Genomic DNA, 19,141 nt, shown 5'->3' on the forward strand with positions numbered 1-19,141 from the left:
TGCTGACGACTCACAAAAGCCACGTCTGTCCGTATTCAATGGTATGCATTTAAAAGGAACAACAACATTGTGTTGTTTTGTTGTTGGCCAGACTGCTATATCTTTTCATTTGCAAACATCGACTTGCGGTTTATATATTTATTATATATTTATTATATATATATATATTATGCCTTTTTTTGTTGGGCTGAAGGGGGAACCTTGTTTTAAATTGGGCCTAATGAACACAATGACATAAAGATGATTAGCACATGTATAGAGTATAATAATGCACCTACATAATGAAGAGGTTATATGGTATGTTTGATGATGTACAAACTCATTTGAACAAAGTTCTTGGTCCTGAGCTCATAACACATAGTGTTACAAGGAGTCAACAACTTGGCAAGCGATGTATCAGTTGATTGTCAACAAAGACAGCTTGGCAAGTTTTCATAGCAAAAAAGGGAAAACTTCACAATTTAGCAGTTTTTCTACAGTGCCATTCAAAAAAAATCCTTCTTATCCTGATCTTAACCAGATCAACATGTGCATGTCCCATCAGGAGCATGACTTTAAATTGAATTATTTATCATTTAAAGTCATTCACAAAACATAATCCACCTTTTGAGTGTGTTTGTTGATCATTAACTAGATTAATGACTTATTGATAATGTGTTATTTTGTCAGACCTCTCCTTATTCCAAAGACCTAAAGATGTCTCCAATCCAGAGATGAACTATGTCTGTTCCTCAGTCTTACTACTATTCAAGGTGTATTACCGAGTCAGTATTGGAGAGGGCATATCTTGTGTACAATGCATGGCGGAATCAATAAGGAGCATTTCATTTCAGAAAAATCCCTTAGCCCTAGGCAATATAAAAAAACATCATTGTCATCTGTTTAACTGCAAGTGTGGCAAAAAAAGAGCTCAAATCCAGTGTTTATCTCATAAAAAAGATGAATTCTTTGATCACCTCATGCGGGGATGTTTCCGTTAGTTCCTCGGAAGATGTAACAGTGCTGTTGTTCATGGCCAGCCCGGAGCCAATGTCCCAGAAAACCAGCTTGGCTTATCAGAAGAGCCAAGTTGTCTTGTTGTATCTTGGTTAGCACCTTGTCAAAATCTCTGGCGCATCGCCTTGACAGCGGACGTCAAACAAAGTCGGATTCGGCGACTCTCCTATCGGGGCAACTCAAGTGTTGAACCCGTCCAGGCAGCCCGAGCCAGAACTCCCAGCCCAGGAAGAGGTCCTGATGGCGGCGTCCCTTAACCGTAGCCCTTGATCATACAGAAATGGTGTGTGTGGGCTGTGTGGGGCCCACTTAACCCAGCCTCTCTCTGGGGGGTGACGGTACGGATGTGTTGTCTCTGGCTAGACCGTCCCGATCCTGTGGTGGGGCACCTGCAGCATCTGCAAGTTGGGGCAGGTGGAGTAGGGAGCCGGCAGGAAGCAGGTGGCGATGCCGTTGGAGGCGAAAGGCAGCGTGGGGCCGTAGAACACCTCCTCCTTCCCCTCCGTGCTCACGTTAAGCACCTGCGAGGTGGGGGGGGGAAACATTACGGGTTATGTGAAGCGGCCTGCTCTACGTCCATGTATTTCATACCAAATACTCTAATGTACGGTGTGTTTTAGTTTCGTACCAAATACTGTGTATTCGAACTATTCCTTATGCTGATTTCATTCGTGGTACATATTGTACTGCAGCGCTTTAGTTTAATACCGAATTACTATGTGTTCAAACTGTTCCTTCGAATAATGGCATTCAGATTACATATTGTTCAACAGCATGTTTTAGTGTCATACCAATACCATTTATTCTAACTGTTCCCCAGAATAATAGCATTCATAGTACTAGCGTTAAACAGCCTGTTTTAGTGTCATACCAAATACAATTAATTCTAAACATTCCTTAGAATAACGGCCTTCACAGTACGCATTGTAAAACAGCATGTTCGGGTTTAGCACCAAATACGATGCATTGCAACGGTTCCTTAGACTAATGGGATTTGTAGTAGCCCACCCCCCCCCCGGAAAACAGACTTCGCAACCCCCCTCCATTAGCCGATGGGCTCATTAAGGGGCCCGGCTCGCTGACGGTTACCCGGTGCACAGTAAACGAGGAGCCATTATCGCCGCGGCTCGGCCCCGTTCTCACGCCGTCGCCGGCGGTTCTCCCTGCACCTGTTGCGCCTGTGAGCGCGTTAGTTACAGGGAAAACAAAGACACACAGACGCGCCGATCAGCGCACAGACCTGAATGCACGCTAGAGGCTCGTTGGTCCAAATGGAGTATCCGCCGACCACGTAGATGCGGTCGTCGTGCACGGCCACGCCCGACTCGTTTTGGCCTGGGGGAAGACAGGGGGGGTCAGTACACAGAAGAACAGTGGTTCAACAGTTGTTCAACAAGCAGAGGAGGGTGACCAGATGAGATTGGCGATTGACGGCCGCGCTGGGGGGGGGGGGCGCTGTTGGTGGCCTATGATGATATGAGGCTACATAGCCTATAATGAATTTTCAAACCTGAACCAAACATATTTTTATTCAAAGATCAACAGTCTGCCATTAGTATTTAGTCTGCCACAGTAAAAAAAAAAACAACAGTAAAATCATGAACTTAAATGTCATTGTGGAAGAAAAGAACAGTGACTGTTGTAAGTCACGTATACAGGAGAAATCAGACCTTTCAGGCTATAGCCTAAAGCTAATAAGCCTTGCCAAAATTATCATTACAACTAAATTATGGGTTGTTCAATAAGAAACCAAAATAATTGTGTAGATGATTCACTTTGTGTAAGTCAACCCGACATCAGACATTAGGCCGGAGTATTTTTTTGCACACAGTGCCGCGACCAATCCATCACTGCTGGCTGCTGTGCTGCCTGCACATTCACTGTCCTCAGCCTCGCGGCTGCTGCAACTTGCGCTCTCTTCATCTAGGCCTACTGTCTTAGTTGTGTAACGTCTAAAAAATAAACTAAATAGATAAAGAGTAGCCGGGCCTGCTGCAGCCAATTAGCAGGCGGCGGCGGCGTCTGGTCGGGGCGTCTGGTCACCCTAGTGCAGAAGGTGTTTTCAAAGTCCCTGAGAAACTGGGTGTAGAGGGGGGACATGAGGCAGGGAGGAGGGAAGATACTTTGTGTTAAAACTGTCCTGAAAATGTCAAGGAGGAAGTAGCGCCAAGTGTATAGAAATTGTGTTTGGCGGGCGGCGGGTTAGGAGATAACTTAATAATGGGAGAGTTACTTGCTGCGGGTCGGTTAATGGAGATAATATAGGGATCGGCCGGCGATGGAACTGGGCCATCTCTATAAACACTATGAACCATTAGTGTCTATAGGGGTGATGTTATCATGAGTGATGTGTTGTGCGAGCGTCCCTCTCTTTATGCATAACACACATACAGGAACGTGTGTCGGCTCAAGGATTAAGCGTGTTCTTTTTTCCTGCGTCTCCATTCCTCAAGGTGCATACGGATTCACGCGCTGACACAGGCATGTTTCAGCCTGCGTGCGTCTCCAAGGCTTTACCTATATGTGTTTTGACCTACGTCCCACGCTAATGCATGTCATCGGCTCTCGGCATGGCTCTCCCCATCTCCAGCCGTGCATACGGACCACGGCGGGGCATGTTCCTAAGCGTTTGGGGGCGGGGGGGAGGGGGGAGGGTCCGACCTGTGAGGAGGCTGAAGGAGCAGCGCGTCCACTGGTCGGCGTCCACGCTGTACGAGTCGATGTGGCGCACCAGCACGCGGTCGTTGTTGTAGTCCAGGTCGTTGCCGCCGAGCACGTAGAGGCGGCGGCGCACGGGCGCCATCACGTGGTACACCCGCCGCTGGAGCATGGGACTGCGGGAACGCCACTGGTTCTGGGGAGGAGGAGGAGGAGGGGAAGATCAATGGGGAGGAAGATGACGAGGAGGATGAAGAAAAGGAACGAGAGGAAGAAACATGAAGAGAGTGTGGGAAGAGGTTGAGGAGGAGTGGAAGAAGACGAGGAAGAGGAGTGGAGCAAGGATGAAAAGGAGTGGAGTGAGGATGAGGAGGGCGACGAAGAGGAGGAAGGGCGAGGAATATGCATTATGAAGGAGGTGGAGCGGGGAGAGGAAGATGAAGAGGAGGAGGCGGTTGACAGTGATGATGAGTGATGTTGAGAAAAGAAGAGAGGGAAAGGTTGAACAGAGGTAGAAGGAGAGAGCGAGAGAGTGAGGGAGAGGGAGAGAGAAGGGGGGAGGGTGGGCACACAATGTGGACCAGAAAGAAAAGACAAAAATTAGGTGGGGGGGGGGGGGGGGGGGTGATGGAGGGTGGGGGTGATGAACATGTTACGTGACGGTAGAGGAGCAGGAGAGAGAGAGGGAGGAGAGAGAGAGAGAGACAGAGGCAGGAGGTGGGAGAGGGGGAGAGATTAATACTTCAGCGTATCCATGTGCTGGTTACTGATGTATGCACGACGCTAGATAAATAATGTGACACCGGGCCTGCGTCTCTGTGCTAATGACTTCCCTCCCCATTTCTAATCATATCTTTCAACCACTCCATTCAGCACCCAGGATCCCTCAGTGCTGCACCCGGTGTGTCACTGCTCGCTCGCCATTCCTTTCTGCATGTGGACGTACTTGTGTGTGTGTGTGTGTGTGTGTGTGTGTGTGTGTGTGTGTGTGTCTGACAGGGTTAGAGAGAAAGGACTGTGTGTGTGTGTGTGTTTCTTCCTCTACTCTACTGGGAGCTGACGGGTGGCCATCTGTTGAGGGTAGAGTGGGTGGGGGGGTTGGAGTTGCTCTGGCAGGTGAATGTAGATTCGTAGTGAATACAAATGAGACTCTCTCTCTTTCTCTCTCTTCCCCCCCCCCCCCCCCTCTCTCTCTCCCTCCCCCCCTTTCTCACCCTCTATCACTCATTCCATCTCCTCTCTCTCTCTCCTCTCTCCAGGTTCCCCCTCTCCCTCTCTCTCTCCCTCTCCCTCTGTCTCTCGCTTCATCTCTCCTCTCTCTCTCCCTCTCGCTCCCCATCCCTCTCCCTCTCTCTTCATTCCTTGTTGCTTCTTTAGCTCACTTACTAATCTGACACACACCCACAAAAAGCAGGTGGACAAAGCGACATGCACATGCACATGCTCTCTTCCAGACACAGAATGATCCCCCCGTAATTTACAACAATATAACAATATATATTTCTGGTATTTCCTAATGTAAATTGCCAAAATAGTAACATGACTGGTGAGAATGGCCTAACACCACTAATTATGTCCCGGCGATGTGACGAAACCGATGGACCAGAGTCTCCATTCCACGGCGAAGACAATTACAATATTTAAATAGACTTTGTGCTCGAACAATTCTAAGTGGTCACCTCGTAAGTGGTTTATGTAATTGCAATGAACTTAACAGGGATATACTTGCTTCCGCGAGCCGGTTAATACATTAGGGTAATACTGTATATTGAAATAAGGTTAGTGTAAAGCCAGGCCTTACACGATTCTCCGCTGCTGGATAATTACCTGTTCTGGGTCATAGACCATCAGTCGATTCTGGTACTGCGCTGTGTTTGTCACACCACCTGAAAGAGAAGCGGTACATTTCTCATTAACTACCCGGTAGGCAGGCCTTGCGGAAAGATGTCTACGGCATTCAAATTCAGAGTGCCTGCAATCACCGTGCTCTCGGTTGATGTGTCTGAGTAGCCATTTGCATGTGCATGTTTATACCTTCAGTGTGTGTAAAAGGTTGTTCTCTGGATTAAATTTAATTTTATTTATTTATATTCCAAAATATGTTTTAGATGTCACAACTTCATGCATTGGTTTGTTGACCAGTTTCAGTGTATTGTGTGTGTGTGTGTGTATGTATTTGTAATCCTGGATCTAGCAGTCCTGTTGAAGCATAACACCTGAAAGGGGCAGAATTACGCCGTGTTTCGTGTTTCATTACCAAATATTCTACCAAAGAAATATTGTACAGAGAACTCGGTAAACCAACAACTTTATGAATGTTAAGTCTGACTAATGTGTGTGTCTGTGTATGTGTGCGTGCGTGCATGTATCTTTGTGTGTGCGCGTGCGTGCAAGTGTGTCTGTGTGTGTGTGTGAGTGCGTACGTGCGTGTGCATGTGCGTGCGCCTGTTTGTGTGTGCCGCTGTATTGTCCCGACACGTCCGCATCTGCCTACCTGACACCCAGAGCAGGCCGTCGGCCACGCAGCCGGCGTGGCAGGACAGCGAGCGGTCGAAGGACTGCACCGCGCTCCACTTGTTCCTCCGCGGGCAGTAGCGCTCCACCGAGGGCAGCACCTGCCGCAGCTCATTCCTGCCGCCCACCGCGTACAGGTACTGGCCCAGCGCGCCCAGCACAAAGTGCTCCCTGCAGGCCTTCATGGGTGCGATCTCCGTCCAGCGGTCGCCGCGCAGGTCGTAGCGGCAGGCGCTGCGCACCGCGCACGTCCTCCCGGTGCCCAGCTCCACCTCGCCGCCCGCCACAAACAGGAAGTTGCCCATCACCGCCACGCAGTGGTGGCTGCGGCCCGCCGGCATGGGCGCCAGCTCGCTCCAGTTGGAGCCCACGCCCGCGCCCACGCCCACGCCGCCGCCGGCCGCCACCACGACGCCGCGGCCCTGCTCCGCCTGCCGCGCCGCCGGGTTGAAGTAGCGCAGCTCCCGCACGCGGCTCGTCTCGCGCTTGCGGCCGCCGACGATGTAGAGCGTGAGCGACTGGAAGCGCGGGCGGGTGCGCGGCGACTGGCGCAGCGGCTGGGCGAACACGGCGGCGTGGTAGTCCAGGGCCTCCTCCAGCAGGGCGCCGGCGCCGGAGCTGGACTGCGCCAGCGGGTGGCTCCGGGACAGCTGCTGCAGGGTGCCCACCTCCATCAGGCCGTAGCGCACCTGCTGCAGCAGCTCCTCGGCGTAGCCGTAGCGACAGTCGTGCTCCAGCCACCGCACCACCAGCTGGAGGAGGAGACGGAGACAGAGGAGGAGGAGGAGAGGTTAGCCTTGAGGGGTAGGTTTTTGTTTCTGACGCTCTGCCTGGTAGCTGGAAAGCCCGTCATTAGTGTTGCCAAAAACAAGTCGTTTCAGCTCACTAAAGAGCTCGAGAGATGTACAGTAAGATTCATTAGATCCCATAATGGGGAGGTAAAGAGGGGGTGGTGCCCGTCACCTGATTGGTCACACTGTGTGCCAGCATGCGGTTCATATAGTGGATGTTACATGAAACTGATTAATTTAATGAATATTTAGCAACACTGCTACTGTTGACTTAAATGGCACGGTCGCAGACAGCCTAAGATAACAAAAAGGAAAAAAATAAGGTGGAAAAAGATTTTAAAGTGTTTACAGGGAATGCAAACTGAAAGATATCTTTGCAGGCAAAGAGCAAGAGAAAGGAAGACGAGGATAATTAGCAGGAGAAGCGGAGAAAGAATTAACAAGCCGGCGGTCCTACGTAGGCGAGAAAACATTCAGGAAAGTTCTGGAAGTTTGCGGGCTTAGTTGTCAAGGAGAGATCAGGAAGGTGTGTTACATTCAGTGAGAAAGCAAGAGAAAGCTGGGACGGGAGGGAGGGAGGGAGAGAGGGCAGGAGGGAGGGAAACAGGGAGAGGGCGGAGGACAACACAGAGTGAGGTGAAAACAAGCGGGTGAAGAAGAGGAAGAAAAAAAAAAAAGGAAAAAAAGACTCCACGGTTTGGAGGCTGCAATTAATTGTTATTCCAAACACCTACAGACCAGTATGGCAACAAGAACAAGGCAAGTGAACCACAGTATGCAGATCCATAATACATTCTCTCTCTCTCTCACACACTCACACACACACACACACACACACACACACACACACACACACACACACACACACACACACACACACACACACACACACACACACACACACACACACACATCACGCTTTCAATACAGCCTGCGTGCACGGTAAATATCCATGGGCACATTCTTTTGTTGGCGGCAGGCAGCTGAGTTGCCGAGAGGGGGTTTAATTGAACTTGAGAGCCAGGGAAGGTTATTCATCCACGGCAACGAGGTGTGAATGTGGGCGCGGTGGCTGGAGATCCCTGATACCATTATCAGGGAAACAAAGTGCTTTTTAACACAATCTGTACAGAGACAGCAAACTTATTACGCCACTGCTGAGGGAAAAAAAAGGCAACTTGCCAAGACAATGGAGATGAGCCTGGTCGGTTTTATTGTGTGTGTGTGAGTGTGTGCTTATACTCTTGTGAGGATATTTACAACACGCTAAGTAACAGACCCGAGGAAACGTAAATAGGATATGAAACACGCGTCTGGTCATCGATGGCGGGCAAAACAGTCCAGCCGCATCGGCTCGGGTCGTTGCCTAGGTAACGCACCGGGAGGATCTTTTATTTTGTGTTTTATTTTTCTTTTAAGCGATGGCTTCAAGGGAATCAGTTGAGCAGCAGTCAGGGTGGTGGGCATCCATTTCGTTATGACTAAGAACCCCCCCCCCATCAGCGTTGAGTCAATGATACACACTCAGGTACAGTGGCGGACCTCTGGAGAGCCGGGGCTACTCCCACAGGCGTACAGGGAGCGTTTATGGCCCCATTTAAATGCCATTCCGCTGTCTAGACACATTTTAGGATTTGAGCCGGCGATGGGCACGAGTCAGATGCTGCCTGAGCCACGGTGGGAGATGTACCTGGGACCCGCTAACTGCTTTTTTTTTGTTCACAACTTAATCAGAATGTTTTTACAAAGTAAAATCAGCGGGTCTTTATTTACCCGCTCTGTTTACTTTATACCTCTAGAAACAAACACAGACATACTCACACAGTGTTCCTGTGCCTCACCCCACACTATCGCACTCACACACACACACACACAACAACCGCGCGCGTGCACACACACACACACATACACACACACACACACACACACACACACACACACACACACACACACTACTGCCTTATCGCCTCCTCCTACTCCTCTTCATAGCTCTGAAGTGACAGGTTGCACTGTGTGTGTGTGTGTGTGTGTGTGTGTGTGTGTGTGTGCACAGCAGCTGACTGTGAAGGTCACACTGCATCACACAACTTCCTCGGGGCACAGAATAAATCAGCTCCTCATTTCTGGCTCTCCTCAGTGAGAGAGGGAGAGGAAGTGTGTGTGTGTGTGCGTGTGTGGGGGGGAAGGGTTTGAGCAGTGTTTTTTTCATATAAACGTGTGTCACAAAGAATGAAATAGACAACAAAGTGTTTACGAGTGTGAAAGAATAAGAGTGACTCACACGTGTGTGTGTGTGTGTGTGTGTGTGTGTGTGTCAAAAATTGTTAGAGAAGGAGTGTTTGTGTGTGTCTGTGTGAGCCAGCAGAGGGAAGAAAACGCCTTGGAAGGAAGGAGGGGGGGAAGAGAGAGAGAGAGAGAGAGAGAGAGAGAGAAAAGGGGGCAAAAAGGAGAGCAGAGAAAAACAACAGCAAGAAAAAAGAAGGAAAATGATTGCTGGAGACAGAGCGACTTTGATGATGATTGACAGGCACATTGACAGGCACACTGTATTGGTCTCAGTATCAGGGCATCCACCTCCACCACCACTTCTACCACTACCAGCACGTCTAGCACCACCACCACCACCTCCACCTCGACCAACACCACCTCCACCTCCACCTAGACCAACACTACCACCACCACCTAGACCAACACCACCTCCACCTAGATCAACACCGCCACCACCACCACCTAGACCAACACCACCTCCACCTAGATCAACACCGCCACCACCACCACCTAGACCAACACCACCTCCACCTAGATCAACACCGCCACTACCACCACCTAGACCAACGCCACCACCACCGCCTAGATCAACACCACCACCACCGCCTAGATCAACACCACCACCACCGCCTAGATCAACACCACCACCACCTCCATCCCTAGATAAACACCACCACCGCCCCTACCACAGCTACCTCCACCTCCACCCTCTTCCCATCCCCTCTCTCTCCTGTCTCCCATCCCCTCCAGCCTCACCCCCCTATTTCCCCATTTTTTTTATATATTTCTTTTTTTCCTTATGGACGGCAGCCCTCGGCTTCGCCGCTCGCATCCGTCTGATGCCCAAATTAACCTTCTGGGCGAAGTGAAGGAGGCCCAAAGAAGCCTAATCAGCGGCTGATTATGGTGGCGGCAGCCGGCTAAGGGGTCAGGGTAATTGTGCCATCAGAGGCCTGATTGTTTTCAATCAGACGGGCGGCCGAGTGACAGCTGGGGGATTGGGGCTCTGATGGAGACGCGGTGGGCCTAATCAGAAAAAGAGAGAGAGAGGAAGAGAGAGAGGGAGAGAGAGAGAGAGAGAGAGAGTGCCGGGGTGTGGGAGTTGGGTAAGAGCTGTGGTGGTGGTGGTGGTGCAGGGGGGAAGGTGGGGTGGGAGGGGGGCTGATTGGTGCAAATGAACAGTCAAAACGGCAGTCTCGCCGTCACTGCTCCATGGCTGCACCCCACAACCCACACACACTCTCGTGCACGCACACACACACACACACACACACACACACACACACACACACTCACTCAAGCACTCACACACACACTCACTCACTCAAACACACACACACACTCTCATGCACATACACACACACACACACACTAATGGTTGCATGAGACCCCATTCACCATTTTTTTTTCACTGTCTCGTTTTCACTTTTTTTTCAACCTCGTGCAGACACACACGTACACACACGTTTACTGATAAACATAAACAAACACAATATAATGATAAACGACATGCAGATGTTTCTGTGTACTTTGATTCATTGGCCCCTGTGTTTACCAGAATGTGTCACAGTGGTGTACTTAACTTTTCTCTTTAAGCCCCTCCTCCAAGTTGGCATGACTTGTGTACTCATCCCCGTAGCTGCTTTTTAATTATAATATTCACTTACTTATTTATTTATTTGACAAATGTTCCGTGGAGCTACAAGCTAGGAGCCTTATACTCTAAACACGCTGACGGCACGGTAACAAGAGGGAAGGGCCACTGTCCGTCCATTTCACGCCCTGATGAGTACAAACACACACACACACACACACACACACACACACACACAGTACCTGCAACCAATCTTCTCTCTGTCACTCTAGCCCCATGCACAAAAACGCACTGTAGAGCAGAAGCCATGACAAGCACACACACACACACACACACACACACACACACACACACACACACACACACACACACACACACACACACACACACACACACACACACACACACACACACACACACACTCCCGACTACACACACACACACACACACACACGGTAACAGTACACTCCCCAATACACACACACACCTTCCAGATCTCCTCTTCGCTGAGCGAGGTGAGGTGGTCGCTCCGCAGCACCTCCCTGAGGAGGCGGTAGGGCAGCTGCAGCGCCTCGTCGGGCCGCGTGCGGCTCAGCTCTGACAGGTGGTCCACCAGGAAGCCCACCACCGCCTCCTCCAGGGCGGGCAGGTGGAACAGGTCGGCCACGCGGTACAGCTCCAGGTAGTTCACCTTGCTGAGCTCCTGGGAGGAGGGGGAGGAGGGGGAGGGGGAGGAGGAGGAGGAGGAGGAGGAAGAAGAGGTACAGGGCGTCTTATTGCTGTTGGTTGTACTTTCTGCTGCCGTCGTCACAGTGGGATCTCAGGATCACCCTCCCTGTGTCTGATTGGTGAGCTATTAAGCAGCTTCTGATCTCCATTCAGTGGGTGTCTACCTACCTACACACACACACACGTACGTACATTTTTTTGTAGATATATATTTTTTTTTGTACATGTGTATATATATATATCGATATATATATATATTAGATAGATAGATAGATATAGGCTCTGAGAAGCTCTGTGTGCAAATCTATCATGGTTGAGGATCCTACTTCTAGTGAGTAGGGTAATATAACAGTATATATATATTTTTGCAGTGCCCAGAGAGTTTGATGAAATAAGGCTAGATCAGCTGATGTAGTGGACACAGTATTAAACGTGAAATGGGTGTTCCATATAGAAAAATGATTGGAAAAGAATGTCTATGTAGGAATATTGGAGAAAGGATATGAAAATCCGCAATAGCAGCTCTGCCTGACAGACGCACAATCAAGCATACCTACTCTTTGACGAAGGCCATTATGCTAGCATTTGATTTTTAGAGATAGGGGTGGATTTCTAGTTTGCAAATGTGTGTCTGAAAAATACCTCCATGCATTATATTGCAATTTGAGAGCTGAAGTGAAAAAAGGATGGAGTTCAAGGTATCACATTCCAAAGAGGTGGACTGCCCGGACATTATGGATTCAGATTAAAAGCCAGGGAAGGTACAGACTGTAAAACCAGGAAGATCAATGGAATCAGAGTGCCATCTACTGGCCAGGTCTTGTGACTTCCTTTAAACGAATGCATGATTATTATTAGCTTTCTCATTGCTTGAATAGAATAAACAATTAACAAAGAACCGAACATTCCAATTCAATTAATATATGTAATCCATATTGAGGTCACACTTTTCTGCCAATATAAACTTCAAACTACACAAGCTGTGACATAAACAATTATATAAAATTATATATTCCTAAAACAATACATAATGGTAATTTCATGTTAGTAGCACAGTCTGAATCCTATAGAGTTCCTTTAAAATCAAACTTCCTTGATGTTCTGAAAGACTGGGCTTCCCCTTTATCTCAAATGGAGAGAGCTATTACCACCTGCTTCCACCAGGTGGCATAAGAGAATACCGTAGTTTACCAGGTCGACATGGGACAATATATCAGGGATATTAATATGAGTTGTATTATGGTTTACAGGGAGAGACAAGCTATAAATAATCACTGTGGGCAGTGTTGCATAAGACCTCCCACCTACTTGGTGGGAATCCAATTGTTATGAGTTTTCTACTACTAAAACGAATACTACTATCGTGTGTGTGTGTGTGTGTGTGTGTGTTAATGTGTCTTAATCCAATAGGAAATGGAGGCACTTCATAACAGTTTATGATAGTAGCCGACTGAAATATCTTAACACCAGTTATGTCACCACAGCTGTCCCCGCTGGTGCCTTGTGTACTTTGACAGATGGTCTGTGTCATGGGACTATGACAATTGTGTGTGTGTGTGTGTGTGTGTGTGTGTGTGTGTGCGTGCGTGCGCATACATGTGTGTGCGCGCACATGTATGTGTGTGCATGTACATTTGTGTGTGTGTGTGCGTTTGTGCACGTGCATGTGTGTGTTATACCTGTATGAGGTAGTGAGAGCAGAGGCCCAGGAGCTCCAGAAGCTGGAGATGGCTGCCTGCGGACAGGACATCCTGAATCACCACTGGGTCCAGCATAATCTGCATGTGGGCCACAAGAGACAGGAATGCTGTGAAACGCCCCACTGTGGGTTATTTTTGTTACTCTCTTGCTGCAGTGTACCATTTCTCCAACAACTCCATTCAAGAATACACTTCTTACATAGAGTGTATCAACAGCAAAAGGAAGAGCAGTTCACAGTCCACATTATATATATCCAGGGCGCCCTGTATGGTATGTTAAGAAGATGATTCTTTTCCCCAAGAGGTTGCTGTTGTTGCATATTAAAAAGTTGGTATCAGCATTAGGAACATGTATTTCCCCATGATGGTGTGTGGCATGGCAGCGGTGGCCTAGGAGTCTCAGACAGCTGGGATGGTCACGTGGACCAGTCATGCATACAGCCTGTGTGGAGGAGTAAATCTGCATTTCCCTGAGGTTCTTAAATAATGCTTCTGCAGTCCTACGATCAAAGACACACAAAGCAATATGTACTGGGAGGGGAGGTTGGTGTGGTCGTGTTTAGGGTGATCAGCCCTAAAAGGTACCGGTTTCGATCCACAATCTGCAATGCCCACCACCTACCTGTATTCCGGCATCCTTTTGCAAAATGACCATACCTTCTCCTTATTGACAGATAGCTCTTAACTCACTCTAAGACACTTCGGATGAAAAAGGAAGTTGTGATTGCCTCTCATTGACTGAAGCACATCTTCCGATTGAAATCAATATTGTTCAGTGTAGCCCGGAGTGCTGTGTTAGGGTGGCAGTTCTGTAATATTCAGGGGGTCAGTCTCTTTCTATAGTGTGTCTGTATGTTCGAGGGCACCGGTAGCCGCATACTCACGCAGCTAGAAACATCTCCTCATACCACTGAATGGTAAAAATAATGCACCATCCATGCGTGCATGGGTAGAAAATGTGCAGCAGCAGCAGCAGTCACGTGAGAGTTGCTCCTAGGAGCAATGTCTTCCCAAAACCCTTTCCACCGAGCAGTAAACACTGCGTGGCCGTGGCTATGAGTCCTCAGGGTCAACATTATAAACCAGGCGGCCCAGCTGTCACCAGCCACTTGACCTGACCTAGGGGTTGCACACCCAGTGAACCTGGGGCTCCAACACCCAGTGATGCTCAACTCGCCCGGCTAACAGTGTCTTTCAACCTGTGGCACACATACAACTGGTGGAACACCAGGGTACTGCAGGTGGTAAGTGGGATTTCATTGTTGAAATAGACACATTTACAATCATAAAAAAACGGAATATAGATAATTGAAAATAAATAGAGCCCTATTATAAATATTGCTCAGTATATTATTATTCTATTATTATTCAGTAATATTATGCTTTGTTATTATTTCACAAATAGTGTCGCTTTGTGCATTCATGTTTATGTTTTCCATTGTAATGTTTTCCATAGAGTTCTAACACACTGGGAGCCTATTCCTAAACAGCATTGCTGACTTTTCCTTTTCACTGCTTCCCACCGGCCATGACCTTCTTGCAGTAACAATGTGTATAAAGGTCTGGTGGCACTCTTTGCTAAAGTCAAGGGTCTGGGACCACTGCTCCAATACATGGATGGGTTTGACGGAGTGGTATCATACACACCAGTATCAATATATACATGTATGGAATTTTTAGATGGGATTTTCTCATTAGGCAGATTTCCATCTCCTCTCCAAATCTGCTTTATTTGAATGGTTTTGATTTGGTTTGATTATCGTGTCATATGGTATTACTTGGTTATAAGGTAGTGATTTATTCATACGAGTAGTAGCACCCCAAGCAATCTTTTGTCAATCGGTCAAACGTGAAGGCTTGGTAAATCAATGATTAACGCACATTCGCACCGCAATGCCCAGACACAATGCCTCAGCACTGTGTTGTTTAATTTCCTGTGTACATTACAACATTTCCTGTGTACATTACAACATTACAACATTACATTACAACTACAACAGTATGGCAACCGGTGTACAGGAGCAGCGGAAGTTGCTGCTATCGCATTCAAGTACCACTGACAGTAACGTTGTCCACACATCCTGCATCCACCGACCACTGCTCTCAGCCGGCAGCCCATTGGCCAAACAGCCCAGTCTTCAACATCAAAGCGCTGTGTGTTTAAATAGCTTAACTCTCCTCTGTCCTAGGCTTAAACAACCGCTACCACCGGCTCCCAATATGGACTCTCCTCGATAAGGGTACATCTAAGAGGTTGTCTCTTGAGGGTTGTATGAGCATTTATTTATGCAACGCTCTCACGATGAGAAGGGTATAAAAACAGATCTATCACTGACAGCAAAATTAACTTGTATGAGTATAGTTAAAACCCCCCATTAAAAGCGTACAATTGTTCAGTTCTGTCGCTACTGGTAAAGTTGCGTTGACAGAATTATTCTCAGGCTTATTTAACATCAGACAGGTTCACATTTCAATACAGTGCAATCTTGCATGCATCAGAATTTCTTTGTGCAGCATTGTGCAATAAAATAAATAAATGAAAAAAGGATTTGCGTGCCAACTGAAGTGCAGATCTCCATCTCTTCACCTAATCTACTTCTGTGGCTGGCTTCGGGCCAACTTGGATTTGCCAGATTTAACCTTTATCTCAAAATGAAAGCTCAGGAGGAAAAAAAGAGAAAGTAAAGGATGATGGTGCTTTGGTGAATATTTTACACGATTGGTTATTTTTTTGTAATCTATTCACATGGCTCTATTGGGGTTCAGAGCGTTATTAAATTAGTTTCAATGTGGGACATTTCCAACTGTTAAATGTGCAGCTATGTGGGATACAGAAATTAATCATGGAGTATAATGCACAATCAGTCACTCACTAGTTTTTTTAATTAGGCACTGTGTGTGTGTGTATGTGTGTGTTGAACTATGTTTGTGTGTGTGGTTGTTGATCTGTGTATGTGTGTGTGTGGTTGTCGATCTGTGTGAGAGCGGTGTTCGTGATCTGTGTGTTTGTTGATGTTGATCTGTGTGTGTGTAGTTGTTGAGGTGTTTTAAACTCTGTTTGTGTGCGTGTTTGTGTGTGTGTGTGTGTGTGTGTGTATTTGTGTGTCATTGTCGATCTGTGTGTGTGTGTGTGTGTGTGTGTGTGTGTGTGTGTGCTGATCACTGTGTGTCAGTGTGTGGGGATGTTGGTGTGTGTGTGTGTGTGTGTGTGTGTGTGTGTGTGTGTGTGTGTGTGTGTGGTTGTCGACGTGTGGTGATCTGTCTGCGTGGGTGTGCGCCTGTGTGCATGCGTGTGTGTGCACCAGCCCCACGACATGTGGCTGCAGGATTTTACTAGGTCAATATTTACTGTGGGGTGAGAAGCATATTGAAGCATATTGCGATCCTCTATCATCTCCTCTGGGCGGCCGGGGCTTCGGCTGAGCGCTGTTGACCTATTTGTCCTCGTTGAGCAGGCCCCGCTCTGCTCATTTCCACAGGGGGAAATAGAATTAAGAGTAATTATTGCGTTCAGTCCCAGGCCCTGCACGCATGTGTGTCTCCTTGCCAGACACAGGATACTGATCCACCAGGGAGGATTTACTGGCGCAGAGGGGTCAGCCAAGGTCGCGGGCATTCGTCACACATTCCCATCCCGTGATGACGGGTGAGTGAAGCGTGCGGGCCACCATCAACAGAGCAGCGAGATATTAAGAGTGGAGCAGCCCTGTGTCTGGATCACAGCGCTGGGTTTGAGTCCATGATGTGCAGCAGCGGAGCTGTTCTGTCTGTGTCTGACATTTTATAAAGATACTAGTAGAGAGGCTATTGCTACTTGGAAAGGAGGAGCACTATGTAGGATTCTAAAGTGTAGCGCACAGCTAGTTGTTTACAAAATGGAATCCATTTACGAAAGGTTATTGGCCACTGAATACTGTTGTTGTCTTGCATCGTGTTACATTTCTGGGAACACTTGCCGTCGATGAAGTGGACAGAAAAATACTTCCACTCACTGAGCAGTGTTATGTTATGGGAATTTAATGTTGGTAGAAACATCCAAATGCTCCACAGTAGCTGATAGCTTCCACGTACTGCTTGGGTTAATGTGCAGCTAGAATTCATTTGGTGTGTCTGAGAATTTGTGTGTGTGCGTGTGCGTGTGCGTAAATGGTCCTCATTTATATAGCGCTTTTATCCAAAGCACTTTACAGTGTTGACTGACATTCACCCATTCATGCACACATTCACACACCAACGGCGGAGTCAACCACGCAGGGCGACGGCCGGCTCGTCAGGAGCAATTAGGGTGAGGCGTCTTGCTCAGGGACACCACGACACTAAGCTAGAAGGAGCTGGGGATCGAACCACCAACCTTGCAGTTACCAGCCAACCCACTCTACCTCCTGAGCTAATGCCGCCCCGTGTGTGCGTGCATGCGTGCGTGAGGCTACCTGTGTGAGGGACTCACCTGTCCCGTGTAGGCGAAGTCCAGTGCGTGCTCCAGTCCGATGCTGGTGACGCCCTGCAGGGTGACCTCATCCGCCTCACTCTCCAGCATACAGAGGCTGAACATGGCCTGGAGACACACAGACAACACCCCCCCCACCTCAGCCAGGAGCAGACACAGCCACCGCTGTGTATTCATACATATTGTATTAATACACACGTGTAACAGAGTTGACATGGGCCTGTTATAATGTGCCGACCCGAATGGCTGCCGTCATTTGGCCGTGCGGTTAGAGCGGAGGCTCTAGTCTAGTCCTCGGGTCCTCAGTGATACACTTTGTTTATATGGGGCCATGTTGGACTAGGGCCAAGGCCTGGGGCCAAGGCAGGTACAGCCAGAGCCATAGTATATTCATTCATATAGATATAGATATCTAAATATATATTGTTTGCATATACACACACACACACACAATCAAACGATTTATTACTGTGTATTATTCATAGCGGACCATTTCTAACAAGAGGCCCAGCATGCTTTCCTGCATTATTAAAATATGTCAAACCAAATTACTAGGGAAGTAACGATGGACCAGGACCATGAAAAGAAGCATGTTGATTAAAAATGGCAAAAAGTCAAGAATAAGTGCAGCTACAATATGTGTGAGTAAAGAGTGACGTGTGTTAAAAGGCTGTCCTATATAAAGTAAAGGATGCTGCACATGCCAGTGCGATGAGACCAAACACCAGCAGCAATCCTCCATTTGGAAAGAGAAAAACATCACCACAGGGCCGTGACCGGGAACAAAAAACTTTTCTTATCGTTGTGCCGAGACAAATAACAGCCCCCGTGGACCCACTTGCCCTGTGGGGAACAGCAGGCCCACTAGGAGAGGGGGGGGGGGGCAGCGTTCTTAGCCTCCGCTTGACTTGTTCAGCATCACCGAGTCCTACTAACAGTCTGCCGTTAGCCGTTAGCACCCTCCCTCCCTCCTCCCTCCCTCCCACCCTCCCACCCACCCACCCTCCTCCTCCTCCTCCTCCTCGCGCAAATCAAAGCTATCGATCGGTGTCACGCCATGAGGGACGGCCGATCCATGGCCCAATGATCAGCGAGACCGAGAGAATAGGGGGGGGGGGAGGAATGATGGATCGGACGGGGATTTAATATGGATCTGTGCTCCTAAACGCATCCCTCCACTCCATCCTTCCTCGGGAACAAACGCCACGGACGCCTAAGAACAGCACGTGTCCCCCCGTGCGTGTGGTCCCGGTCGAGGTCATGCGTTCGGACGAACACGGCTAAATACGGATCGAAAACATTCCTCGTCTGGCGCTACAGAGACACCATGAGGATGACACACCGGACTTCCTTTCTGTGAGGAGAATGTGCATGTGAACGTTGATGGAGTGATATAACGGTCTCCTGTGTGTCTGCTCCTCAGAGGGGAGGGGGGCGGTGGGAG

General features: G+C 48.4%; 1 protein-coding gene across 1 annotated transcript; it reads right to left on the minus strand.

Moving 5' to 3' along the window:
• Positions 1-1,355: 1,355 nt before the first annotated feature.
• klhl32 (kelch-like family member 32) lies at positions 1,356-17,802 on the minus strand (the record flags this gene model as incomplete). The annotated part of the gene is made up of 8 exons (XM_084472198.1): positions 1,356-1,517; positions 2,237-2,331; positions 3,658-3,850; positions 5,482-5,540; positions 6,149-6,920; positions 11,309-11,524; positions 13,230-13,328; positions 17,698-17,802. The coding sequence occupies 8 exons, from the start codon at positions 17,800-17,802 to the stop codon at positions 1,356-1,358; spliced, it is 1,701 nt and encodes a 566-aa protein (XP_084328324.1).
• Positions 17,803-19,141: the final 1,339 nt, after the last annotated feature.

This window comes from Micromesistius poutassou (assembly GCF_964030765.1).
Source record: "Micromesistius poutassou genome assembly, chromosome: 8".
In the NCBI taxonomy this organism is placed as follows: Eukaryota; Metazoa; Chordata; class Actinopteri; order Gadiformes; family Gadidae; genus Micromesistius; species Micromesistius poutassou.